The sequence below is a fragment of the Phocoena sinus genome, chromosome 1, assembly GCF_008692025.1.
Source record: "Phocoena sinus isolate mPhoSin1 chromosome 1, mPhoSin1.pri, whole genome shotgun sequence".
NCBI classification, from domain to species: domain Eukaryota; kingdom Metazoa; phylum Chordata; class Mammalia; order Artiodactyla; family Phocoenidae; genus Phocoena; species Phocoena sinus.
The window spans coordinates 24,991,390-25,019,182 of record NC_045763.1 but is presented as its reverse complement, the minus strand read 5'-3'; the positions used below and the strand labels follow the sequence as shown (position 1 = coordinate 25,019,182).

General features: G+C 45.8%; 2 protein-coding genes across 8 annotated transcripts in view; one reads left to right on the top strand and one right to left on the bottom strand.

Annotated features, from left to right (window-relative positions):
* The first annotated feature begins 957 nt into the window (after positions 1-957).
* FABP3 (fatty acid binding protein 3) lies at positions 958-9,473 on the top strand. 6 transcript variants are annotated; one of them, XM_032643916.1, is made up of 8 exons: positions 958-1,054; positions 1,582-1,614; positions 1,896-1,985; positions 5,427-5,599; positions 5,919-6,042; positions 6,431-6,561; positions 7,528-7,629; positions 9,157-9,473. In XM_032643916.1, exons 3-8 carry the CDS (start codon positions 1,913-1,915, stop codon positions 9,208-9,210), a joined length of 657 nt encoding a protein of 218 aa, XP_032499807.1. In that variant the 5' UTR covers positions 958-1,054; positions 1,582-1,614; positions 1,896-1,912; the 3' UTR covers positions 9,211-9,473. The 6 variants fall into 6 exon arrangements, 5 of the variants coding, with proteins under 5 accessions (XP_032499807.1, XP_032499816.1, XP_032499822.1 ...); XM_032643925.1 differs by lacking the exon at positions 958-1,054 and having other exon boundaries at positions 1,185-1,614; XM_032643931.1 differs by lacking the exon at positions 958-1,054 and having other exon boundaries at positions 1,582-1,667.
* Positions 9,474-10,178: 705 nt separating this feature from the next.
* The window catches only part of ZCCHC17 (zinc finger CCHC-type containing 17), a 54,942-nt gene continuing 37,327 nt past the window's right edge, over positions 10,179-27,793 (bottom strand). Inside the window, exon 8 of one of the 2 annotated variants that reach the window (XM_032643888.1) lies at positions 10,179-11,062. In XM_032643888.1, coding sequence (XP_032499779.1) covers positions 10,901-11,062 — 162 coding nt within the window. In that variant the 3' untranslated portion in view covers positions 10,179-10,900. The remainder of the gene's footprint in view (positions 11,063-27,793) is intronic. The other variant, XM_032643896.1, reaches the window with a different exon arrangement.

Here is a 27,793-nt window from a genome sequence, read left to right as displayed (position 1 = left end):
TAGTACCCACTGGAATCAGAACTAAAACCCACATCTATCTGCCAGCAGCTGTTAGCCCAGCCCCAGCTCTCCAGCACTGCTTTATAAAGACCATGTAGGGAGAGCGCTCTGGTCCCTGGCCCTCCAGCCACTCAGCGTTTGAGAGAGGAGGAGGCCCTGTGTCTAAAGGTTGTGCCCTTGAGTTAGAAACTATCCCATCCCCCTCCTCCCCCTGTACCTGCTCTGGCAGTGAGGTCACTAGGGCTCTGTGCCCAGCCCTGAGGCCTGTCCTGCAGCTTTGGCAGAAATAAGCCCCCTTGGTCTTCTGGCAAGTGGACCTGTCCAAAAGAACCAAGACCTTGGGAGAGAGAGGGCTCTTCCTCCCTGGCCTTCTTCCCAGAAAGTTAGGGGAAGGGAGCAGATGTTCTCTACTTCCACATGGAGAAACAGAGGTACAGGGAGGCAGCCCACCACTCTGTATTGATACATGTGTGGCAGAGCTGGCGGGCCCCTCCTGGGCCCCTCTGTGAGGACCTCTGCGGGCCCGAGTTCAGCTGGGCACCACTCCATTATGTTTTGTGTCTTCCTTCATGAGCGTGTGTCTTGTTCGTGGTTGTCTTTCCAGAGCCTAGCCCAGGGCCTGGCACAAAGTAGGTGCTTTAATAACTGCTGGATTAAGAAATGAATGGGTTCCTCTAAGCTTCAACTATGCTCATCTGTAAAAAGGATAATAATAACACCTGCTTCAGGGACTTTGTTTAAAAAGTTCAATAAGACAATGCACTGAAAGCCCTCAGCATGCAATAAACAGCAATACAAGGTGGATCTGATTGTTATTAAAAGTGCTTCGGAAACTGAAGTGTCAAACAAGGTAGGTGACTGCCGGTCTCTGAAAGTGCCGGTTGCCTGCCAGTGTGCAGAGGTCAGAGAAGGGCAGCAGGTGGGGCCCGCAGCAGTCAGGCAGAACGGGGAACTGTCCTTGAGCCTTGAAGAGCTGGCTGGAAGGACAGAATTTCTGAAGGCGGGTGAGGAGGGAACGGCCGACCGGAGCAAACGCTCGGAGCTGTGCGTAGAGGTCAGAAAAGCCTGGCGCATGGCACGGTGGAGGGGTAGTTGGACCGCAGGAGGGAAAGGCTAGCGCGGGAGACATTCCGTAGGCAGGGGCGAGCACGTGAGGAGCAGGCGCGGCGCGACGCGACGGGAAGGGTCACGCTTTTGCCCGGCGCAGGCGGAGGGCACTCGCTGCCCGCGGAGACGCTCCCCTCCACCGGGCAGTGGGGAGAGGCGGCAGAGCGCAGGGTCTGGGGCCGGCTAGACCAGGCTCGCCATCTGGACTCCAACTCACTCTTTATTTCCTGCGACCTTGTCACTCCCCCTCTGAGCCCTGGACCCGTCACCTGTAAAATGAAGACCGAGATGCTTGCGCCGCGAAGAGTCGGCCAGAGCTTTCCCGGCGTGGGCATCAGCCCAAAAGTTTCCTTTCTCCTCTAGACTCTCATCTCTGTTCTGACCTCAAGCTCGGGGAGGGACCAGGGGAGGGAAGATGTCCCTGGCGTGCGCCCCAGCTCACGGGCACCGTGCCCCGAACTGTTTTCTTTTTAGATTCTGAAGAGCGCCTTGAGGCCAGGGAAGGAAGTAGGTCCTACCAGCCCGGGGCAGGGACTCGGACCCCCGGGACCCGCGCTGACGTAGGCGAGCCGGGCGCCACCGGGTGCCCCTTCCCCCTCCCCCCGGCGGGTTGGGGGATGGGCAGCCAGCCCCAGGCTAGCTAGCGCCTGCCTGGGGCTTCCTATTTCGGAAGCGGGGTGTGGGCCACGCCCCGTCACGTGATGCAAGGGCCTTTTAAAGCTGCAGCGCGGGCTGGGAGCCGCAGGTCGCGGAATCCTTGCACGCGTGCTCTGTCGTCTCTTTCTCAGCCTAGCCCAGCCTCACCATGGTGGACGCCTTCGTGGGCACCTGGAAGTTAGTGGACAGCAAGAATTTCGATGACTACATGAAGTCAATCGGTGAGGGCGGCTCGGGATGCTGGGCTGGGGATGGGCTGGCCGCGTGCCGGGTCGGAGCAGCGCTCCAGCTGTGGCTACCTACCCTGCACGCCTGCTGCATCCCTCCTGGTAAAAGTTGTGGAACCCGGGGATGCGGAGAAGGTGGCAGCCTGCGCTAGGGCATGCGAGGCCTGTTGGGAGGGGTTTCTTCTAGTTCCGCGCTCGCCACACGGCACACGGCACGCAGGATCTTGGTTCCCCGACCAGGGATGGAACCCCTGCCGCCTTCCGTGGAAGCGCAGAGTCCTAACCACTGGACCGCCAGGGAATTCCGGGGAGGGGGCTTTCATGTTCTGAACTTGGCAAGAGGGATTCCCAGGCAAGGAGGCTCAAGGAGGCAGCTGTGTCGGTCGATGTGGGGGCAGGGAGGCGCTTTCGGGGAAGAAAGGCTTCTGATCTGGAGGTAGAAAGGCTTCTGATCTGGAGGTAGAAAGGCTTCTGATCTGGAGGTAGAAAGGCTTCTGATCTGGAGGTAGGGGGCGGGTTTGGATAAAACGGGAGGGGAGGGAGGAAAAGAAGAGGAGCATGGGTGGTCTAAGAACTGGAGACTGAACAGTGAAAGGGGGCAGATTGATGGGAAGTGTCCTATGGCCTAAAGTAGGGGATCCCCAGGAGGAAGAAGATGGAAGGGGGAACAGCCCTGAACAGGATATGAGGAGCTGAGACAGGGGCCTGCACAGTTAGCAACAACCCCTCACCCTCTACGTTGGGTTAGTTAGGGTAAAGGATTGTCGCTGCAGGGTGCCCTCTTTCTCACCAACCAGCCTTGCCCAACCAGGGTAGGGCAAGAGGCCCCATCACCAGCTGCAACCCAAGGATAACTGCTCACTGGGGAGGTGTCTAGTGGAGGGGTACAGCAAAGGGGCCTGGAGCAAAGCCAAGACCTGGTAAAGCCAGGGAGGGTCTTTGGTCTAGGAGGCTGTGGTGCTGGGATGGGGGAGAATTAAGATGCAAAGAATCTTGCAGAGGAGGACTTTGGAGGTCCCTGTGCCTTGGTTCAACAGTTGAAGAAGTCAAGACCCAGAGAGAGTAGAAACTTGTCAAATCAATTCCACAGCAGAGCTGATATGAAAGCCTAGATTTCTAGATCGGCAACCCAGAGCAGTTCCCCTTATGGATCCCAGGGGTGGGAGTGGTAAGAACTGCTTGACTAAGCGTTGACCTCAGCCCTTCCCCTTCTAACATGGGCTAGGCAAAGAGGGTGATATCCTTTCTCTGGAATCCCCAGCTATGAGATTATCCTGGTCCCCCAGGCTAGGATAGCGAAAACTGGAATGTTGTTCATGACTGAGCTAGGTTCCATGCCTTCCTCCCAGGGAAGGGGGGCTGGATAACCCAAAGAAGGGGTGGGGGGTCCACTCCAGGCACCTCCCACCTGTTCCTGACCGCTGAAATAAGGACCACAACTGTTGGCTTTTAAGGCCAAAGTGCTCAACTGCCCCTACTCTATGCTGAGCATTATGCCCAATGATTCCAGGAAGGTAGTAATTCTTGGAGAAGTAGGGGACCCGGGGCAGCTGTTGGGGAAGGTGGAATGCCCATAGCTAGTTCCTCTCCCAAGTGTCTGCCAGCAGACATTAGAACTGAAGACCTGGGTCCCTGAAGTGAGTCATACCATCCTTACCACCCTTGCTCCCTTATTTTGCCCCAACCTGGGTTAGGGGGCTGAGAATCCAACTAGCCTGCTGTTGTACAGATGGAAAAAATGAGATACGCATGGGGGAGAAAAGACCTTCCTTAGATGGAAAAAATGAGATACCCATGGGGGAGAAATGACCTTCCTCAGATGGAAAAAATGAGATACCCATGGGGGAGAAAAGACCTTCCTTAGCTCTCAGTAAATAGCTTCAGCTTCGTTTCTAAGTAGAACCCATCTCTTCGCAAGACTCCAAATTCTGTAACTTTCTCTTAGCTGAGTCTCTCACCCACTCCACAATGCCTTCCTTCCTCAAACGCTCCACACCTCTGGGTAGGTCCTAAGTAAACAGAGCTCCTTGTGCAGTGACAAGGCCCTGCTCTGTGCTGGGGAGTGGGACTGACCTGACTCACTCTGATAACAGGGGGCAAGGCCAAGTCCCTCAGTAGCCAGGCAGGGTGGGCCAGCAGCAGCACAGCTGCCTGTGCCCCTCTTGTTTTAAACCAAGAGTTCTCAGAGGACAAAGAGGCCCAGCCTAGTTAGTACCAGTGATCTCAGGCACACTTGGTGGCCGTAGGCCACAGATGAAGTACATGCTGGGAAGCAGGATGGCCCAGGAGGAAAAGTGAACAGTTTTAGAGCCTAAATTCAAATCTAGGTCAACCACTTAACCCTTTGACTTTGGGCAAAAGTCACTTCACTCTCCAAGCCTTATTTGTAAATTGGGGATAATAAAACCCACCATTCAGGGCTGTAAGAAACATTAAGTAAAACAACCCATGTAGCCAGGCACATCTGGAGACTTTCCACCCACCACCTCACCACAGCCTCTGCCCTTGGAGGACAGCTCAGCAGAGGCTGCTCGGAGCAGAGGGGGAGGTTGGAGGCAAAAGGACAGATCTCAGGAAAGCCACAACCTGCAGGGCTCTTTGTTCCACACTCTCTTGCAGCACTCAGGGAAGCCATGCTTGGGTCAGGAGGGGAGTTCCCACAGAGCCTTAGACCAGGAGACCTGGATTGGAGTCCTAACTGCCTGCCACTTTAGGCCTCTCCTAAATCTGCACACTGAGACAAACACTCCCTTTTGCCTCCTCCTAGATCATGGTTAAGAGGCTTGGAAAATGTCTTTGTTACCATACATGGGGGACAAGAGCACCAGTGCATCTCAGGGTAAAAACTTTCAAAGGTGGAAAATTCTTGTCCATAGGCTCTGGAAGGCAAAGTCCACATTTACTTCTTTCTCCCTCAGCCTGTGCCTTGAAAGCTGCTCAGGTGCCCTGGAAGGGAGCCTTGCGCTCCAGCCTTTATAGACGAGCAGTACAGTGAGCTCTGCGGTTGAACATTCTGGATTTGAATTCCAGATTTGGGACCCTGGGCTTCAACTCATTCTCAGTTTTTGCATCTGTAAAATAGAGATAATAGCATCAATCCTTCGGGGTGACTGGAAGGACTGAATGAGATTACACGTGTAGTTTTTACCACACAGAAAGCACTTAATAGTAGCTTATTCTAATCTCAGCTCTGCCACTGACTTGCTGTGAGACATGCCTGTCCATTAAGTTTCTCATCTGTCTAATGGGATCAGTAATGTCTCTTCACCACACAGAGCTAATGGGAAGACTGAATTAACAGCCATGCGAAGTCTTTGAAACTTCTCACCCTTCTTTTCCCCCTTCCCCACATCCAGGCCTAAGAGTTGGTCACTGAGCTCCTTGTACCCTGCCTCTCGCTCCAGCTCATACTCATACCCTTCCCTCTGCCCTCAGGTGTGGGTTTTGCTACCAGGCAGGTGGCCAACGTGACCAAGCCTACCACAGTCATCGAAGTGAACGGGGACACAATCACCATAAAAACACAAAGCACCTTTAAGAACACGGAGGTCAGCTTCAAGCTGGGAGTGGAGTTCGATGAGACAACAGCAGATGACAGGAAGGTCAAGGTGAGTCGAGGAAGGGTCCATGGGGAATGGAAGGCCCTGAAAGGGATTACAGTGGCGCCCTATTATTGCACGTTGAGGGGTAGGCTATCATGGGGGATTGAAGTGGCAAATGAGGTCCATGGCGCCTGTGTAGTGCTGGGATGTCCCAAGTGCTAAATGCATGTTAGTCTCCCTCCCATCTTGGGAAGCATCTACCTGTAGCCTCTGGGAGCGGGCAGCACAGAGCCTGGATAGTCTGACCTCACTGTCTACGCCAGCTCCAGCTGGGTGACCTTGTGTATGGCATGCAACAGCTCTGGCTTTCTTTCCCCTTCCATAGATGGGGGCTTATGTGGACATGGCTGTGACCTCAGGTGCTTTGGGGACAATGCCCAGAAGTCAAGGTCCTCCACTGAAAGGTCATCCTGGCCTTCAGGAGCCAAGGAGACAGCTGGGGACAAGAGGTTGAGACCTACTCAGATGCTTCCTCTTCTCCAGCCTCCACTTCCAGGGCTTGGCCAGTGACCCTGAGAAACCATTTCCAATGCTGCCAGCCTACAGGCAGGAAAAACTATATTCTGGATAGAGCATTGTCTTTGGTGTGTTTATAGTGTCTTCTCACCAAGCCTTAGCCCCTCTCCTTCTGGGGAGGGAGAGTACATCTGCCCCCAGTCTAGGACTTGTCACCTGGTGGTGGCTGTCTTGGCAGCTTGCCTCAGGCCTTCCAGCCACTGAGCCAGGCATGGAAGAGAGAGAACTAAGGGGTTTTGCCCTCAACAGGGTGTACCTATAGCGGTACCTTTCCACCAGACCTTTCCATTCAGCTCCTCAGCTGTTTCTTCTTCCTCACAGCTGCTCCCAAGGAGAGGAGAGGGTCTAATCTCCTCCCTGTGGAGGAAGCTGGAGCCCAGCCCAGGATCATACAGGAAGCTGGCAGCAGAGATGGGATGGTACCCAAAGATGGCAGCCTACCTTGGAGAGAGGTGCCTGCCCTACCACATGCCTTTACCTCCTTGAACTAGCCTACCTTCTTGAAGGGCAAGAACCCCAGTTAAACACAACAGTAGTTCTCTGGGATGCCTAGGCTAAACATAACCTGCTCTGAATGGACAAAAAGCTAGGGGAATGAGAATGAGGAGGAAGGTGGTGGTAAGGGTGCACACCCACCGACCCACTGGCCCCAAAGCACATACACACAGGCTTTGCAGACTCTTCTACTGAACCCTGGTCAGTCAGGGTACCCTAGCCTGGCTTAGAGCCCCCAAATTTCTAGAGAAGAGAGACCTGGGAGAGTTGCCAAATGAGAGCCAGCTGATGCAGGCTGGCAGCACCCATACGATTAAGTGGACATTTGACCAGGGCTGTGGAACACTCCAAGGGCCCGCAGGCCCAGGACCTGGCGGTTGCTGCCCACTCGTCACCTCAAGGGGGTCACTTGATATGGACCAAGAGGAGTAGGAATACAGGGCAGGGTCCAATTTTCCAATACCTCCCGTCCCCAAGGGTCTTTTAGACATTATGTGTGATCACCACTTGGCCGGAGAGTCTCAGGATTACTCCTCCTCACCAGTCTTTCACAGGCATTATTAGGCTGGTCCCCCCACTCTGTATCTTAGTGAGACTGGGCTGTGGGCATCACCTAGAGTATGGGATAAGTGCCCATCCTGAAGGCTGGTGGCACTTCTCAGAGCCAGGCTGTTCCTCTCCACTGTACTATCTGCCTCTCCCTACTCACCCGACAGCTGAAGGCCCCTCCCCCGGCCAAGCAGCAGTGGTGAACTAAACATCCTATGGGGCTAGGTTGGAGGTGGGCTGCCTGATCTCTGATCCTAGCATTGTCAATAGTTTGGGTTAGAGGCTGGGTCCTTTGTGGCCCCAGTGACCAGACCCCTTCCTGCCCCTCAATCCTAGCTCAGATCTCAGCTCAGGCCTCTACCCTCTTTCCACAGTCCATTGTGACGCTGGATGGAGGCAAACTCGTCCACGTGCAGAAGTGGAACGGACAAGAGACAACACTTGTGCGGGAAGTAGTTGCTGGGAAACTCATCCTGGTAAGATGGATAACTCTGGAGCCTCACCCAATTCGTTTCTACTGCCCCTTCAGCCAAGCCTATTGTGAAAAGCCAAGGTCATCAGTGGGACCAATGGAAGCTGGAACAATGGAGGGTGGAGGCAGGCCTGGGTGGTATTAGGTAGGAATTTTCTATGTAGTGGCTTTGGACTTGGTTTAAATCTCAGCTTATAGGGTACATGACTTTGGACAAGTCACCTTCTCCAAGTCCAGCTGTAAAGTGGGTGTTAATAACACTAACCTTGTAGGGCTGCTGGGAAGTCTGAAGGAGACAGTGGATGCAGAGCACAGACCATCACTGGTGTGGGACCACTACAGTAGGCGCACTCCATGGCCTTAGTTTCATCCTCTGCATTGCCGCATTGACTTGCCCCAGGGAGAGGTAGAAAGCTTGGCCAAATCTGATTCCAGGCCCATAGGAGAGGCTCCCATCTCCCAAGCCTTTGGGCAGGGGCAGGCTGGTGATCGGTGGGGCCCCAACTGGCAGCACAGTCATTTCTACTTCATTCCAGGCTCACCTCCTCTCAGAGCTTTCCATGCCTGGCCTACTACAAGTACCTAAGGCCTGGGTTGGAAATGACAAACAAGCTGGCAGATCTGTCTGTTTAGGGACAAACTCGGGGACTTCACTTGAAGAATGTAGCCTTGACTGAACACCCCCAGGGGTGGAGACAGCAGCCACCCGTGATCTCTGCCTCCTTATTCTGTAGGGCCTCAGGTTTTCGCCTCAGCATCTTCACTGCAGACCTTCTTGGGTCAGTGTAACCTGGTCACTGCATTCTTGCACTTACACGGGGTAGGGGGCCCTGCAGAGTTAATAATGAGTTACCTAGCTCTGGTGGGAATATGATATGCAGCACCAAATACTCACTGGGCAGTTAAGCTATGGTGAAACCATGGGCCTGGCTCTATGATGCCAGGCAGGATGCTGGGGGTTCAGGCCTCTGGCCCTGGCACTACCCTAAGTTAGGGAAAGAATGGAGAGTTGGTGGCCTAGTAAAGTCCTTTCGCAAGAGCCTCTGGACATTTTTATTCACCTGTTGGTCTACTATGTGCCAGGCACCATCTTAGGCACTAAAGATGAAGGGAGTGGAGTGGTACAAGGGAAAGAGAAACACTCTGGGATCTTGACCAAGTTACTTCCTCCCTGAAAGCTCATTTCCCCAAATCTCTACAAGAGGAATTACAATGCCTAACTTAAAAGACTTAGGGGAACTTCCTGGTGGTCCAGTGGTTAGGACTTGGTGCTTTCACTGCTGTGGCCCGGGTTCAATCCCTGGTTGGGGAACTAAGATCCCGCAAACCACATGACATGGCCAAAAAAAAGGAAGACTTGGTGTAAGCATTAGGAAAAACTACATGTAAAGTACCTGGCACATAGTAGGTAGGCAGTAAATGAAAATTTTTAGCATGAAGGTAGAGGGCTCTCCCCATCAGAGTGGAGAGTATTCCCAATACCTTCTGTGTCCACACTCCTGCCCTAACCTGACTCTGTCTTTTCTTCCAGACACTCACCCACTGCAATGCAGTTTGCACTCGCACTTACGAGAAAGGGGCATGACCTGCCCACTCCCTCAACAACTCCTCCTCTGCCAGTTGGCTACTCCTGGACTCAGCACCAGATTGACTCATTTTTTTCCTTTGGCATTTTGTATAAATCCACCTTGACTGGAGAAATTCTCCTGGGGTCACGTGGCACCAGCCTGGATCCAGTTCTGTTCTCATTGTGTATGTTTGTTTTTTTAACTGCACCCAAAGGGTGCTCTGAGGTCAATAAAGCAGCACCTAGGCCACCCAGTTGCCTTTTTGCTTTTGGTGACATGACTCTGGGAGTCTCAGTTTCTGTGTGTGTCAGAGTAGGCATAAACGACTGCCACTCAGGAAGAAGCACTGGATGAGAGACTGCAATGGACAGTCTCAGGGACAGTGATAGCTGATCACCTTACACGTACAAAAAATAAAACAGCTGTACCTACAACTTCCCTTTACACTGTCCCCTCCCTATGGCCAAATGAGCTAGTCCAACCTGGAATAATCACTCAGTGGCGGGGCTTCTGAACTGTCACCTCAGGTCCATCCTGCACTGAATGCCTTTGGGTCTGGACACTTGCTCTTCTCTGTGGAATGCTGTGGTCTCTCTCTTTCCAGAACACAGGCTTAGGACACAGGATCCAGGCTTGTGCCAGTGGTAGTGGGAGAAAATGCGCACTGGCGAAGATGACTGCTGAGCATCTGCCTATGTGCTAGGCCATTACTCATGGTTCAAATTCTTACTGGTTCTCTAATCAGCCCTGGGGGAGAGGTCATCTGGTCATTACAGAAGTGAGGGCTTATAAGTGATCTAAGAAGGCTGTGACTTGCTAGTGCCTCTGGCGCTGTACCTTAGCTGGGCGGCTCTCCAAGGTCTAAGGTAACATGTTAAATGTTTTTCTGTCACCTAATGCAGCCTCAGTGACTTTTAAGTCTGTAAGTTACAGGAAGAGGGATTATACCAATAAGGACTCTCAGTAAGTTTAAAATCAAGCACACTTCCATTTAGGGCCAGGAATTTAAGCAGAGACCTGAAATGGAACCAACTGACTCACACTGTAGTAAATAAAAGTAAAGCAATGATCTTGGCTTGAGCTGTCTGGTTCAGTGATCGGGTGGAACGTCACACACAAGCTCAGTCACTGCAAACAATGGTTTTCTGGCTGTGACCACTGGCTGTCACTTCTAACATAGGAGAATCATGTTAGGGGGAATGGAAAAAGTGAGCACCACTTCTTACCATGTTCTCCCTAGTACTGCCAGTCTCCCTCTGCCCCTGTGTTGGATGCAGCAGAGATCACCCATCAATCAGCCCAAGGAAGGCCAACAGGGAGGGGCCAATCACTCTGTTCTCCAACTACAGCCAGACTCGCCTCCACAGCAGTACCTGTGGCTCTAGCCTGGACTCTGGCTCTGGCAGTGGCAGCTGGAAGAGGGTAATAGGACCTTCTGCTGAATGAAGGAAGTTGGGTGAATGAATGGGTCAGCTGCAGGGGTCACTTGCAAAGGGACTGGAGTGATAAGAAAACAACTCATTCAGGCAGATACTTTTGATATCTCCCAAACCTGCCCGTGGCAGGAGGGGAAGCCATCTCCCATGGGAGAGAAGTCAACGGGGTGGAAGGCCATATTCTCACTACTGAGTCTTTCCAGGAGCCAGCGCTTCAAGGCACAAGGCTCCTGGTTCCTTCTCTCCACCACCCCCTCCACTCTTTCCACTCTCACTCCTTGTGCTTCTTCTTGTGCTTCTTCTTCTTTTTCTTCTTCTTTGCTGCCTTGCTGTCTTTTGACGTGTGCCTTGCCCTCTTGCCTGTATCACTCTCAGAGTCTGAGCTGTCAGAGTCAGATGACTTCCTGTCTCTATGTTTCTTTTTCTTCTTTTCCTAAAAAAAATAAATGAATAAAATAAAAACTCAACATTGTATGTGTATATTTGCTTTAAAAAACCATGGCCTGTAATCATTAGGGGATAACTTAATAGATTAAAAAACAATTAGGGCTTCCCCGGGGGTGCCAGTGGTTGGGAATCCGCCTGCCAATGCAGGGGACACAGGTTCAAGCCCTGGTCCGGGAAGATCCCACATGCCGCGGAGCAACGAAGCCCGTGCACCACAACTACTGAAACCCGCGTGCCTACAGCCCACGAGCCGCAGCTGGAGAAAGCCCACACGCAGCAACGGGGACACAATGCAGCCAAAAATAAATTAAAAAAAATTAATTAAAAAAAAATTATATCTTTAAGTACTAACAAGAAAAAATGCTCAAAATGAGTGAAAAAGGATCAAGTCATAACGCAGTATGTATTCTAGGTTCCAGGGTATGTAACAATATATGTGTTTATGTTTATACACACACACACACATGCATGCATACCATATGTATTATATATATTTACATATATAAATTACAATATTTAGTACATTAAATCATAATATAATATGTATATTTAACATACCTGTATATATTTAAAATACACAGAAAACAATGGAAAGGACACAAACAGTCACAAGTGTTACCTCAGGAATGAACTGTATACAGGGAAGCTGAGGTCTTCCGCTGTCCTTTTTCATTTTTTTTTAAACAAGCATTTATACTTTTTTTCTCTTTTTTCAGCCGTGCCACGCGGATTGAGGGATCTTAGTTCCCCGACCAGGTATTGAACCCGGGCCGTGGCAGTGAAAGCGTTGAGTCCTAACCAATGGACCGCCAGAGAATTCCCTATTACTTTCATTTTTAAAAAGCACAGGATATTAAAGCTGAAAGGAGTCCTTAGAGATCACCTAGTCTGACTAGAGACAGTACTTCACATGCCCAAGAATATGAGAGTAATGGATTTAGGACTCCTGACTCCCAGTCTGGTTTCTATTAGACCCTGCTGCCAGGGAAAATAACCGCCATCAATTAATAAGGCCCCACCTGCTGCCCTTGAATATTTACCATCTCTAAGTTTCGCAACCAACCTTACAAGAGTATACTGATAAAGAAAAAAGCTCAGAAAGAACTTTCTCAACACTTCCCACCACACTGCGCCACCAAATTAACAGCATAAACGCACACAGAGGCTGAGACCCTGATCCCCAGGCTTCTGTAGGGTACTTGGAGCAGTTTGTAAGCACTGAATAAACCTTTTCGTTGAATTGCAAATGTGTATATTGCCTTGGTAAGGTTTCTAAGAAGGAGAGACTATGGGAGGCGAAAGTGAGAGTAGAAGAGGGCAAGGCTCCTGCTCCTCCTATTAGGCTTCCATCCAGCATCCGGAGACTGTAAGTCTGCCTGATAGACTAGGTCTTGGGAGCTGGCTGTGAGAAATGGTGGACAAAACACAGAACCAGGTGTTAGACCCAGACATGAGTTCTGGCTCGGCCATTTACTATTACTCTTCTGTAACCCTGGGCAAGTCATTTCACCTCACTGAGGCCTAGTCTCCTCAAATGTAAAACAGAGATAAGAACAGCACCTATGTCACATGGTGGTGAAGAGATAGTATCTGTGGCTGGAGAAGTTGAAAACCACTTGCCCCAGATCACACAGGCAGGGTTGGGATCTGCATGTAGATCATATGACTGGAAATCTCCTGAGTTTTCCTTGATTGCACATGGCCCCTCTTCCTGTATAGTGATGGGAGGCCTCACGGTATATGGTGGTCAGAACAACAGTTTTGGAATAAGATAGAATTAAGTTCAGGGACTTTCCTTGTGGCACAGTGGTTAAGAATCCGCCTGCCAATGCAGGGGACGTGGGTTTGATCCCTGGTCCAGGAAGATCCCACATGCTGCGGAGCAGCTAAGCCCATGTGCTGCAACTATTGAGCCTGTGCTCTAGAGCCCACGAGCCACAACTACTGAGCCCATGAGCCACAACTACTGAAGCCCGTGCACCTAGAGCCTGTGCTCTGCAACGAGAAGCCACCCCAGTGAGTAGCCCATGCACCGCAATGAAGAGTAGCCCCCACTCGCCGCAACTAGAGAAAGCCCACACGCAGCAACAAAGACCCAACGCAGCCAAAAATAAATTTAAAAAATTAAAAAAAAAAAAGAATTAAGTTCAAATTCCAACTCTGCCACTTACTAACTATGTGATTTAGAACAAAAGACCTAACTTTTTTTTTTTCTTTTTTGGCCCGCGCTGGGTGGCATGTGGGATCTTACTTGTCCAACCAGGGATCAAACCGGCGCCCCCTGCATTGGAAGCACAGTCTTAACCACTGGACCACCAGGGAAGTCCCAAGATTTAACTTTTTTGAACCTCAGTTTTCTTTTCAGTAAATTACAAATAATAAATACCTACTTCAAAGGATGCTATGAGGACTAAACATGGTAAGTACTAACTATAGTGCCTGATACATGGTAGGAACTCAGTGGTAGCTAGAAGTATTGTATTATTCTCTTATTTCAGAGAACTCCCAGAATGTTCTGACAATGTGGCCAAGTATCTACAGCAGATGAGTCAAAGTTCTAAGAGAAGATTAAACCAAAATTCTTTCTTGGAGTCTCCAGTGGAGTAGAGAGAGGGGAAGCTTCCCAGGCCCAAGTTATCAAGCTGTAGGAACCATGGCTGGGAGAAGTTGAGAGTCGGCAAATCCATGGTTTGGCTTATGGTGTTGCAATTTCCTAGATGGCAAGATAATGGAAGTCAATCACAGGCTACATGGGCTTGGCAGCCTCACCAGTCTCTGCCCCTTAGGTAGGACAGAGTCCTGGGAAAGTAAACAAGCAGATGCAGAGTCTGGCACCAATTCCCCTAAGACTGGCCCAGCCTGGATACATAAATGAGAAAGGAAAGTAATAATACTTCCTTACAAACAAAGAGCACTTTAGTTTATCAAACTTTCTGCATCTCATATCTTGTAATAATAATCTGGTAAGGTCAGAAGTCAGGAATTATTATTGCTATTTTACAGAGGTGAAAACTGCAACTCAAAGAAGTGACCAAAGACAAGACAAGAATGTTACACTTTCTAACTCAGAGTTTGGCATTATTTCCACTTTCTCAATGATACAGGCTCAGAAGGAGGAAAGAGAAAAGCAAATCACTAGAGAACCCTGGCAAGCTAGAACGTTGACTCTAGGTAGCAAGGAGGACTTGGGGAGATGGCTTTCTAGACCTCAATCTTGATGTAAAAGCTCTTTTGCAACCCGAATAAAGTAAATCTAGTTTTCCAGCAGGTGGCATCATTTTCATTTTGTCTCTAACCTTGAGCTAGAGAACAAAAATTACTTCGTATGTTGTAGTTCAAGAGGAAAGTTGGGAGTTGCAGTAGAGGTGAAGTTGGAAAGTCAGAGGTGAAGCTGGCTTCTGGTCCCTTGGCTACATTCTGGGGAAGAGGAGCATAAGGTAAAGGGTAATGACCCAGAAGTGGGAGCTCATAGTAGACAGGCCGGAGGGGCAGAGGAAAGAAGCCATTGCTCAAAACCTCTCTCTGAGAAGCACATATCCTGTGCTACAGCAGCTAGCCCATCCACTTTCTCTATAGTTCTAAAAAAAAGGTTAGCAGCAGCCCAGCATAAACTGAGAAAGGGGAGTAACAGCAGTTAACACTTATTGAGTACCTAATTTTCTAGATGCTGGGCTGGGCACTTTGCACACATACCCCATGACCTTCAAAACAAATCTATTAAGTGGGCATAATAATCTCTATATTTTCAGGAAAGAAAATTATAACTTCAGAGAGGTTTACTGAGATAAAGTAACTTGCCCAAATGGTAGAACCTGGATTTGACTCAGGCTGGGCCCCAAATTAGATGTTCTTTTTAGCTCTGTGTGTTAAAGCCAGCACCTAACTTAGCATTTTCTAGCCCAAAGGCACTGATCTAGCCAGAAATCAAGCAAGCAATCAAGCATTTATTCTGTTTTATTCATTCTTAAGAATTATTCTTGAGAAAGCACTGATTATTTATTCTCTTATTCTTGAGAAATGATTGATTCTCAAGAGATAATTTGATTCTCAAACTGATTCTCTAGGGTTAATTTTTATAAAGTAGGATAGAGGGTGATTCCTGGTTAGAATTTGCTTATAAGCACCAGTTTATCATAGCTTGAAAAGGGTAAGACCAGAGGGAGAAGGTTATTAATCAACTCACAAGTATTTACTTAACTTTACTACCTATAAAGCATTTTAGAGAGCCATAGTTACATACAGTGTCGCTTAGGAGATAAGAACAGATTTTTAATAGAATTCAGACAAATACAGAGTACCTACTAGTGCAAAGCCATAGTTGCATGCAAAGTAAACACATTCAGTAGCTCAGGAGTGGTGACTGGCACCATTCCTCCAAACCTGAGCCAACCTCAACAAACAAGGGAAAGAATAACTCCCAATAACCATACAGTACACTCATTCAACAAATATTTGTTGAGTACCTTCTAAGAGCCAGTAATATCTATTAACTAATTTGTCTCTTATAGTACTTGAATGACATTAGAAATCAGGGAACAGAAGCCTTCAAGGGATACACTAATCAAGGAGAAAGATTAATTAAGATACTAGGCAGTCCATGGAAGTGATGTAAGAAAAGTACAAACAACATGCCATGGACATACAAGGGAAAGAAATCAATTATGTCTGAGGAATTTGAGGATGGCCTCATGAAGGATATGTAATGTGTTGTGCTTTTGAAGGATGAACATGGCTTTGGCAGGTGGAGTAGTGGTAGTAGTGCTGACGGAAGAAGGGAACTGAGGGCCTTCCAGCCAGATGGAAGATGGAATGAAGGAAATGCCTGAAAGATCCTGTGTGGCATACTTACCTTGTACTGGATCCCATCCCTTCTTTCCTACTCAAAGACATAGGTCCAGGAATTGTCCCCTCTCTCCTGCATCAATTTGTCCTTCTTTAATGGCTCATTCTCCAAAATAAACAAATGTGCTATAATAGTTCCCATTTTGAAAAAAAAAACAACCCTCCTAAACAATTTTAACCAGGTTGTCAACCCACCACTCTACTGAAACAGCTCTTGTCAAAGTTACCAATGATCTCCACATGGCCAAATTTATGGTCAGTTCTTAGGCCTCATTTACTTGATCATGTGGATTACTATCTATTAACTAGCTTGCTACTTCCACTTTTGCCTTCTAACCATCTAATTTCCATACAGTAGCCAGAATAATTCTCTTAAAAGATAAGTCAGATCATGTCATCCCTCTAGTAAAATGCCTAATGACATCCATCTCACTCTAAGTGAAAGCTGAAGTCCTCAGATTCTCCTATAAGGCCCTGGTTTCCTCTAACTCATTCACTTCCTCCAGCTACACTGACCTCCTTACTGTTCCTTAAACATGCCAAGCTCATTCCCAATATCTAACTATTGTACTTGTTGAAATGTTCTCTCACCACTTATCTGAATAGCTTGCTTTCTCACTTCCTTCAAAGATCCACTCTAATGATGCTTTATGAGAAAAGTCTGCCCTTACCATCCTATCTAGAATGGCAAGTAAGCTATCCCTTTACCCCTATTCTAGTACTCCCTAGCTCTCATTACCAAATTGATTTTTCTCCATAGCACTTTTCAGTACTTGAAATATTAGTATTATTTTACATTTATTTACTAGTTCGTTGTCTGTGACTCCCATTAGAAAGTAAGTGCCATGAAGACTGGGATTTTCCTGTTTTGTTCACTATTGTTGCTGCAATGACTAGAACAGAACTTGGCACACAACAGAAATTCTTTTAATGAATGAGGTTGGAGTACAGTGTGTGAGGGAAAGGACTGGTGAGAGATGATGCTGGGATGTTGGACAGATTGTGAAGAGTCTTAAAGGAACTCAGACTTTATTCCATAGAAGAAGGAGAATCCTGAAGGCTTTCGAGCAGAATACACTGGACAACTCTCTGTGCTCCAGCAGAACAGGCCCAGGACTGGCAACCTCTCTCTCAGATAGGCACCAGAAGTTCTCTGGAGAACAGAACAGAGCCAGCACTGCAGCCAAGGGGATGACATTCCTATTTCTGTTCTTCTAAATATAGTACAGCAGAGAGTAAATATAGTAGCCATATGAAAAGAAGAAAATTATATTCTGGATCAAATATAGCTAAACTTCATTACAATAAGTCAGCAGCCTGATGCCCAAAGCAGATGCTTCCTCATAATATAGCCTGATTCAGAAAGACCCATGATGGCATATAAGTGAAAGAGGCTAGCAAAGCACACACCACAGGTTCATGAAAGATTATCCAGGGCTTCACTACAAAAACCTTTATTCCTATTTTATCAGCCTCTTCATAGCCCATTTCCATTTGCAACACACAGCTTCCTCCTGTTCTAATTATGCCCAACAAAAATAACTTATAATTTTCAGACACTGGGATGAAAACCGTCATGGTACTGAATAGGTATTGCATAGAACTAAACCAATACGTACTAGATTTTTGGACAAGGACATGCATTCAATTCATGTATGTTTGATAAAAAAGAGGTTCAGGGATAGAAAGATCTCTTACTCCTGCCCCTACTCACCGGCAGCAGCAGGAGTCAGTCCCTATTACTCTCCAAACTGAGGGTAGGCCTCACTGAGTGAAAGAACCCGAGGAGTTACACATGGCACATATGATGGAGTCTATCAATTCAAAGGTGCATGCCTATATGTGCAAGGCACTATTTGAAACAGGTGACACCCTTTCTTTATCCTGGCCATTTCCTGACTTCCCAACATGCCTAGCACCTTCTCCTGTCTTAGAGACTTTACATTAGACATTCTCTTCTACCAGACTACAGAAAGAAGTGGGACAATGAAGCAGTCTTGTAAAGAAGCAGAGATGAGAACCCAGTAGACTGTTTTTGACTTTCTGGTTCTAATTCTGGATGGCCCAGAGCCAACTAGTGCTGGAACAGGTGTACAAATCTGCCACTCTCACACACTCCAAAATATCCATCTCAGGTAGAAGTTTTTACTGATAAGGAAAGCCAGCCTCCTGTTGGAATCAAAGATTTAGATGAGGGAAAGAAAAAGGAGGCCTGGAAACTTGATTTATGGTTGTGAACAAAAACAGATCAATAGACAGCATATTCCTAGAGCACTTCACTTTATCAGCTCGGTGAAATACATTTAAGGAATACAAATTCACGTAAAACAAATAAATGAAACACATTTGAAAATTAAAAAAAAAAATCAAGAGATAACATCAGATGATTACTAAGGGTAGCTGGTAACAGAGCAAACACTGGCCCAAAAGTGATCTTATAAGACCTGATAAGTCAATCACCTAACACAATGCACAAAAGAAAAGTATGAGGCGCACTCAATACATAGTTGTTGAGTAAATAAATAATTGAAGAGCTAAATGAATTAATGGTAGAAGTGTGGTATAGAAAAGAATATTGGGTTAGTAATCTAAAGAACTGGGTTCTTATTTCAGCACTATCTCTTATAGTTGTGTGACTTCAGGTGAGACAATTTCTCTTAATCTCCATTTTCCCAAGGTGTAAAATGGTGGGATAATAATGCCTACTCTGGCTACCACACAGGATTGCGTAAGGATAAAACAAAATAAAAAATGAAGATATTTTGAGGCTTCCCTGGCGGTCCAGTGGTTAAGACTCCACGCTTCCACTGCAGGGGGCATGGGTTCGATCCCTGGTCGGGGAACTAAGATCCTACATGCTGTGCAGCTTGGCCAAAAAAAAAAAAAGAAGATATTTTAGGAACTGTAAGTACTAAACAAATATAAGGCATAAAAGATAATAAAGCGATTAATGACAAGGTGAAAAGACAATGACACTAGATGATATCTTGGTAGAAACAGTGGGCATCAAGGGGGAAGTTTTTACAGTTTCAGCTCCCTGGAGCACTATTTTTTTTTTTTTTTTTTTTTTTTTTTTTGCGGTACGTGGGCCTCTCACTGCTGTGGCCTCTCCCGTTACGGAGCACAGGCTCCAGACGCGCAGGCTCAGCGGCCATGGCTCACGGGCCCAGCCGCTCCGCGGCATGTGGGATCTTCCCAGACCAGGGCACGAACCCATGTCCCCTGCATCAGCAGGCGGACCCTCAACCACTGCGCCACCAGGGAAGCCCCCTGGAGCACTTTTTAATCAAAGAGGACTCATGAGTTAGGAGTTCATATACATAAAGGTACTTTAAAAATAATAAGATATGATGATTATTACTGCCATTGTTCATCAGACCATTTCTCTACTAAGTGAAGAGCAACAGAGGGTAGGATAATGGGTTGACTAAGCAGGTCATAAAAGCGCCTCATACCTAGCAGATCCTTAATAATTATTTTGGCGAACTGAAATACACATCTCAAAGCAGCTTTAGAAGCAAAGCAATAACTAGCTGCACCAGGTGTATTAAGCAATACAAAAACAACCAAAGACCCACAGAAGTGAGATATCCACAGAACCACTTCAGGAATCCGATAAATACCATTTAACCCCTAAAAGGTTAAAAAAGAATGAAAAACTCCTGGAACATACACATAGAATCACAGTTAAAAATCTAGCTCTACTAAACAAGTAAAATTGCCTGTTTGGAAACATGATCTTACATGTAGAAAATCTTAAAGATTCCACAAAAAAGCTGTTAGAACTAATCAGTGAATTCAGAAAAGTTGCAGGATACAAAATCAACACACAAGAATCAGTTGTATTTCTATATACTGGCAGTTAGCAATCTGAAAAGAAAATTAAGAAAACAATTCCATAGCATCAAAACAATTCCATAGCATCAAAGAGAATAAAATATTTAGGAATAAACTTAACCAAGGAGGCAAAAATACTTGTACACTGAAAACTACAAAACAATGCTGAAAGAAATTAAAGACAACACAAATATATGGAAAAACATCAATGTTCATGGATTGGGAGACTTAATATGGTTAAGACGTCAATACTACACAAAGTAATCTACAGATTTGATGCAACCCTTCCAAAATCCCAATGACATTTTTTGCAAAATTAGAAAATTTCATCCTAAAATTCATATGGAATCTCAAGGGACCCCCAAAGAGCCAAAATAACTTGAAAAAGAACAATGTTGGAGGACTCACATTTCTTGATTTCAAAACTTACTATGAAGTTAGAGCATTCAAAACAGTGTGGCTCTAGCAAAAAGACAGACATATGGACCAATGGAACGGAATGAAGAGTCAGAAATAAACCCTCATGTGTACAGTCAAATGGCTTTTGAAAAGGATGCCAAGACCATTCAATGGAGAAAGGACAGTCTTTTCAACAAATGGTGCTGGGGATACTGGATATCTGCATGCAAAAATGTGAGGTTGCAACCTTCCTTTACACCGTGTTAAAACAAACAAACAAACAAACAGCAACAATAAAAAACCCTCAAAAAATGGATCAAAGATCTAAATGTAAGAGTTAAAGCTATAAAACTTTTAGAAGAGAACAGAAGGAAAAAGCTTCATGACGTTAGATCTGGCAATGATTTCTTGAACATAACACCAAAAGTACAGGAAACAAAAGAAAAAAATACATAAGTTGGACTTCATCATGATGGAAAATGTCTGTACATTAAAAGACACTTTCATATACTTAGTATGTGAATACACTTAACACTCCTGAACTGTACTTAAAGATGGTTAAGACGGTAAGTTTTATGTGTTTGTTCACCACAGTTTTTTAAATGTAAATCTGAAAAACAAAAATAGAACACTACCAACAGAGTGAAAAGGCAATCCAAAGAATGGGAGAAAATATTTGCAAGTCATATATCTGATAAGAGATTGATATCTAGAATATATAAAGAACTTTTTGAACCCAGTGTCGGTACTTAAACCCAGTCTCTGACCACAAAGCCTCTTTCTTTTTTTTAACATCTTTATTGGAGTATAATTGCTTTACAATGGTGTGTTAGTTTCTGCTTTATAACGAAGTGAATCAGCTATACATATACATATATCCCCATATCTCCTCCCTCTTGCGTCTCCCTCCCATCTTCCCAATCCCACCCCTCTAGATGGGCACAAAGCACTGAGCTGATCTCCCTGTGCTATGCGGCTGCTTCCCACTAGCTATCTATTTTATATTTCGTAGTGTATATATGTCCATGCCACTCTCTCACTTCATCTCAGTTTACCCTTCCCCCTCCCCGTGTCCTCAAGTCCATTCTCTATGTCTGTGTCTTCATTCCTGTCCTGCCCCTAGGTTCTTCAGAAGCTTTTTTTTTTTTTTAGATTCCATATATATGTATTAGCATATGGCATTTGCTTTTCTCTTTCTGACTTACTTCACTCTGTATGACAGTCTCTAGATCCATCCACCTCGCTACAAATAACTCAATTTCGTTTCTTTTTATGGCTGAGTAATATTCCATTGTATATACGTGCCACATCTTCTTTATCCATTAATCTGTTGATGGACACTTAGTTTCTTCCATGTCCTGGCTATTGTAAATAGAGCTGCAATGAACATTGTGGTACATGACTCTTTATGACTTATGGTTTTCTCAGGGTATTTGCCCAGCAGTGGGATTGCTGGGTCGTATGGTAGTTCTATTTTTAGTTTTTTAAGGAACCTCCATACTGTTCTCCATAGTGGCTGTATCAATTTACATTCCCACCAACAGTGCAAGAGGGGCACTGTGCACCTCTTGCACAGTGATGATAAAGCCTCTGTTTTTAAGCAACAGCTACTAGTAGCTGACACGCACTGGGCTTTGCTGTATGCAGGCACTGTGCTCAGAGTTTTATGTGCATCTCCGCATCCTAACAACCTTATGAAGTAGATGCTTATTGTTCCCATTTTATAAAGGAAACAGATTCAGAGAAGTTTAGTAATTAGCCTAAGTTCCACAGTGAGGAGGTGACCCAACTGAGATTAGAAGCCGGGCAGTCTGTCTCCACAGCCCAGGTTCTTAAGTACATCCTCTACTGCCCTCAGAAAAGCAATTCCTCAGCATCCACCTAATGTAATATTGCATAGCCACTACAAATGAGCGTTTTAAGACTATGTGGTGGGCTTCGGTGGCACAGTGGTTGAGAATCCTCCTGCCAATGCAGGGGACATGGGTTCGAGCCCTGGTCCAGGAAGATCCCACATGCCGCAGAGCAACTAAGCCCGTGCGCCACAACTACCGAGCCTGCACTCTAGAGCCTGCACCACAACTACTGAAGTCCGCACGCCTAGAGCTCGTGCTCCACAAGAGAAGCCACTGCAATGAGAAGCCCGCGCACTGCAATGAAGAGTAGCCCCCGCTTGCTGTAACTAGAGAAAGCCTGTGTGCAGCAATGAAGACCCAACACAGCCAAAAATAATAAATAAATTTATTTTTAAAAAAAGACTGTGGCAAAAATGGAAAGATGACATGACAAAGTAAAAAACAGGAAACAAAATTATACATACATTTTAATTACATCTAGGTAAAACATGCATTTGAAAACAGCTAGAAGAAAATATGTGCCACAATAATATAGATTCTGGTAAAGTAGTAAGATTATGGGTTACCCTTCTTTTGTTTTATATTTAAATAATGAGGTAATATGGTGGAAGCTTCCCATTTCCCTCTTTAAATCAAGTCCTCAGACCTCTATGAAGAAGGCTAGCATCAAGAATAAAGATATTGTAAAGCCAAACCCTGTGTTCAAAAATAAACAATACTCAAACTATTATGCATAAAATAAGCTACAATGATACACCGTACCACACTGGTCCCCCAACCTTTTTGGCACCAGGGACCGGTTTTGTGGAAGACAATTTTTCCATGGAGGGTGGGGGGATGGTTCAGTTGGTAGTGCGAGTGATGGGGAGCGGCAGATGAAGCTCCCCTCCCTCACTTCCTGCTGTGCGGCCCCAAGGGGCAGGTGGGGAGGACGGTTGGGGACCCCTGCTGTACAACACGAGGAAGAGAGCCAATATTTTATAATAACTATAAATGGAATACAACCTTAAAAAATGTAAACTACTATTTGCACACCTTTAATGTATATAATATTGTATATCAACCATTCTTCAATTTAAAAAAAATTTTTTTAAAAAAAGCAATACTGGGGCTTCCCTGGTGGCACAGTGGTTGAGAGTCTGCCTGCCAATGCAGGGGACACGGGTTCGTGCCCCAGTCCGGGAAGATCCCACATGCCGCGGAGCAGCTGGGCCTGTGAGCCATGGCTGCTGAGCCTGCGCGTCCGGAGCCTGTGCTCCGCAACGGGAGAGGCCACAACAGTGAGAGGCCCCCGTACCGCAAAAAAAGAAATAAAAGAAAGCAATACTGCTTGCAGGGTTGGGGACAGTTGCCTCTGTGAGGGAGTTAGGCTAAACATGGCAATGTTGAAGGTTTGCAGAAGGCTTCTGGAAGGCAGCGCTTGAAGTAGGGGCCTTTGTTAATTTCTATTTCTTTGGTTCACAGGAGAACAGTACCAAATTAAAATAATATCCCCACTGCTCTAAATCAGTGTCTTCCAAGTGCCATTCATTCATATAATAGTGCCACAATTTTTATTCCGTGTATTTATAAACTGCTATTTTTTTACTTAAATTTTTTCTTAATATCTGAATTTTTGCTTTAAAAAGTCCTACTTAGGGCTTCCCTGGTGGCGCAGTGGTTGGGAGTCCGCCTGCTGATGCAGGGGACGTGGGTTCGTGCCCCGGTCTGGGAGGATCCCGCATGCCGCAGAGCGGCTGGGCCCATGAGCCATGGCGGCTGGGCCTGCGCGTCTGCAGCCTGTGCTCCGCAGCGGGAGAGGCCACAGTAGTGAGAGGCCCACGTACCGCAAAAAAAAAAAAAAAAAGTCCTACTTAAAAGGGAAACTTTATAACAGCACTATAAATAGAAAACTTGCAGCCCCTGTCTTAAGCAGAAGATAACTGTAAAAATAGATACATAAAAAAGACACAACAGGGACTTCCCTGGTGGTGCAGCAGTTAACACTCCACGCTCTCAATGCAGGGTGCCCGGGTTTGATCCCTGGTCGGGGAACTAGATCCCACATGCATGCCGCAACTAATAGTTCGCATGCCACAACTAAGGAGACCACCTGCCGCAACTAAGACCCGGTGCAACCAAATAAATAAATTTAAAAAAAGACACAACAATGTTTTAGCTAGATATAATTTACTGCCTGCTAAAGGCAGTACTTGAAGAGGACTAGGGTTAGACCGTTTGTTTTCACAGGAGGCAGTCTGGATTTTTTTTAAAGTACAATGGGAAATCACTGAAGGATCTTAAACAGGAAGAGACATGTTCTGATTGGATACGTTAACAACCCTTTCCTGGGAATTAAAAATAAATTTTTTAAAAAAAGAAAAAATGAGAAAAGACAGAAGAATTGAACAACTGAACAACAACATCACCCATTTTTACCTAATTGACAATAATAAAACACTATGCTCTACTGGAACCCCTGGGCACTGTTGGTAGGAATATGAAATGGTGCAGCTGCTGTGAAAAACTGTATGGTGGTTCCACAAAAAAAATTAAAACAGAATTACCATATGGGACTTCCCTGTGGTGCAGTGGTTAAAGAATCCGCCTGCCAATGCAGGGGACACGGGTTTGAGCCCTGGTCTGGGAAGATCCCACATGCCATGGAGCAACTAAGCCCGTGTGCCACAACTACTGAGCCTGCACTTTATAGCCCCCAAGCCACAACTACTGAGCCCGCACGCCTAGAGCCCGTGCTCTGCAACAAGAGAAGCCAAGCCCGCACACTACAACGAAGAGTAGCCCCCACTTGCCGCAACTAGAGAAGGCCTGTGCACAGCAATGAAGACCCAACACACCCAAAAAATGAATAAATAAAATAAACGAATAAATTAAAAAAAAATTACCATATGATCCAGCAACTCCACTTCTGGGTATATACCCCCCAAAATTGAAAGCAAGATCTCAAAGAAATATTTGTACAACTATGTTCACAGCAGCATTATTCACAAAAGCCAAAAGGTGGAAACAATCCTAGTATCAACAATGAATGAATGAATAAGCAAAATATGGTATATGCATACAATGGAATATTTTCAGTCTTAAAAAAGAAGGAAATTCTGACACATGCTATAACATGGATGAACCTTGAGGACATTATGCTAACTCAAGTAAGCCAGTCACAAAAAAACAAATACTATATAATTCTACTTTATAAGATACTTAGAGTAGTCTAAATCATACAGACAGAAAGTAGAATGGTGGTTATCAGGTGCTGGGAGAAAAGGAGAATGAAGAGTTATTGTTTAATGGGTATAGAGTTTCAGTTTTACAAAATGAAAAGGGTACTAGAGGGACTTCCCTGGTGACACAGTGGTTAAGAATCCGCCTGCCAATGCAGGAGACACGGGTTCGATCCCTGGTCTGGGAAGATCCCACATGCTGCGGAGCAACTAAGCCTGTGAGCCACAACTACTGAAGCCCACGCGCCTAGAGCTCGTGCTCCCCAACAAGAGAAGCCACCGCAATGAGAAGCCCGCGCACCACAACGAAGACCCAACGCAGCCAAAAAAAGGAAAAGAGTATTAGAGATGGATGGTGGTGATGATTGCACAATAATATGAATTTACTTAATGCCAAAGAACGGTACACTTAAAAACGGTTAAGATGGGGTAATTCCCTGGTGGTCCAGTGGTTAGGACTCCACACTCTCACTGCCGAGGGGGCGAGTTCAATCCCTGGTGGGTGAACTAAAATCCACAAGCTGTGCAGCACAGCCTCCCGCCAAAAAAAAAAAAAAAAAGATTAAGACAGTAAAATTTATGTTACATATGTTTTACTACAATTAGAACAATAACAACACTATACCCAAAGGCTGCAGATTTTGGTTTCAGCAACTAGTGACCCATTCATTGAGACAGGGAGGAATATGAAGGGAGCAGCCTTGGGTAGGAGGAACATTGAAGAGTTTTGGAGTGTGCTAAGCTTGATGTCAACTCGACAATCAGATGGAGATGTCAAATAGGCAGTTGAATATCTAAATTTGAAGTTCCAGAGAAAATGTTAGAGACAGAATTACAGACTTGGAGAATTACAGACTTGGATTTAAAAAATGATACATATACTTAATTGGGGGATTATTAGCATATAAATGGTATTCAAAACCACTGGACAGGATGAGATCACTTAGGGAGAAGGTAGTTAGAGAAGAGAAGGGAGTAATAAAAACAGACACAGCCTCAAGCAGTCCACATTCAGAATTAAAGCAGAGGGCAAAAAATCATATTAATGAAGAGAATCGAGCAGTGAGATAAAGGTGCTTTTTCAAAAAAATCAGATGCCCAGATGTGAACTTGGTACTCAAGAGGTAGAAGGCAAATATGTAGTTTTAAAATCTCCCTAGGCTAATTCAATAGTCTGAATATAAGTGAGAGAGGGAAGCAGGTGAAATGCAGAGTAGTAGTGGGAGTGGGAGGAAGGAACAGAATTGGGATATTATAAGGTACCATGGACAGGACTTGGTGACTGACTAGGCATGGGATAGTAAGGAGAAGAAAATTAATTACATATTGTTTCTTTCTTGGGAGACTGAGAGGTTACTTCTGTCATTAAAACTAGTAATACAAGGTAGAAGGATAGAAACAAGGTTTTTGGTTGTTCAAGGAGCACAACGATCCTACTTTGAGCCCAAAGTTATATAGCTGGTAAGTAGCACAGAAGGGCCTCAACCTATATCTGATTGACTCCAAGCCAAAGTCTGAAGTACCAGTGGGATATTACTTAGTGATGTGAAAGTGGTCAGGGCAGCTGAAGTCTTAGGAGGGATGTGATCACCCAGGGAAAGAATATACAGATCGATATATTATTATCCATATACTGGGGGCAATTCTTAATAATGGTACCATGGACCTTCCTCCTCATCTAAAAAATGAAGATAATACTGAATTTGTAGATAATGCCCACTGAGGGCAAGGACCTTATCACAGTTTTTATATTCCTAGGTTTGCAATGCCTGGAATAAAATGACCACTCAATAAAAGTTTGCCAAAGCTTTGAAAAAACAAAACAAAACCAAAAAAAACCCCAAAAGTTAATAACCAGCCACAATTAGAAAACCACTACACTAGGGACTTCCCTAGCAGTCCAGTGGTTAAGACTGCCTTCCAATGCAGGGTGCGCAGGTTCAATCCCTGGTCGGGGAACTAAGGTCCCACATGCTGTGGTGTGTGGCCAAAAAAAAAAAAAAAGAAAAACACTATACTACATGAGAACAACTATTTCTGACCAAACTATAGCATAGTTTTTTTTCATTTCCTCTCTATGTTGTATGCTACAAATGCACTGTTTTTTTCCTGCACCACAATAATGTCTGTTTTGTTTTTTTTTCTTTGTGGTACGCGGGCCTCTCACTGTTGTGGCCTCTCCCGTTGCGGAGCGCAGGCTCAGTGGCCATGGCTCACGGGCCCAGCCGCTCCGCGGCATGTGGGATCTTCCCGGACCGAGGCACGAACCCATGTCCCCTGCATCGGCAGGCGGACTCTCAACCACTGCGCCACCAGGGAAGCCCTAATGTCTGTTTTATGAATTGTTTTGCTAGTAGTAGTAGATGGAAGATACAACTCAGTGAGACAGGCACTCTTATCCTCTGCTGGGTGTAAAGTAAGTGCTTTCTGGAAAGACAATTTGATAACATGTATCAAGAGTCTTAAAGCCCTAACTCAGTAATCTTACTTAGGAATTTATCTGAAGAAAGCAGTAAGAGATATGGCCAAAGATTTAGGTTGGAAGTAATCAAAAATATCCCA

Coding starts and splice junctions, on each gene's coding strand:
- FABP3 (XM_032643916.1), top strand. CDS start 1,913: ATGGTGGACGCCTTCGTGGGCACCTGGAAGTTAGTGGACAGCAAGAAT. Junction 1,986..5,426: donor TGACTACATGAAGTCAATCG/GTGAGGGCGGCT, acceptor CTCTGCCCTCAG/GTGTGGGTTTTGCTACCAGG. Junction 5,600..5,918: donor CAGATGACAGGAAGGTCAAG/GTGAGTCGAGGA, acceptor CCCCTTCCATAG/ATGGGGGCTTATGTGGACAT.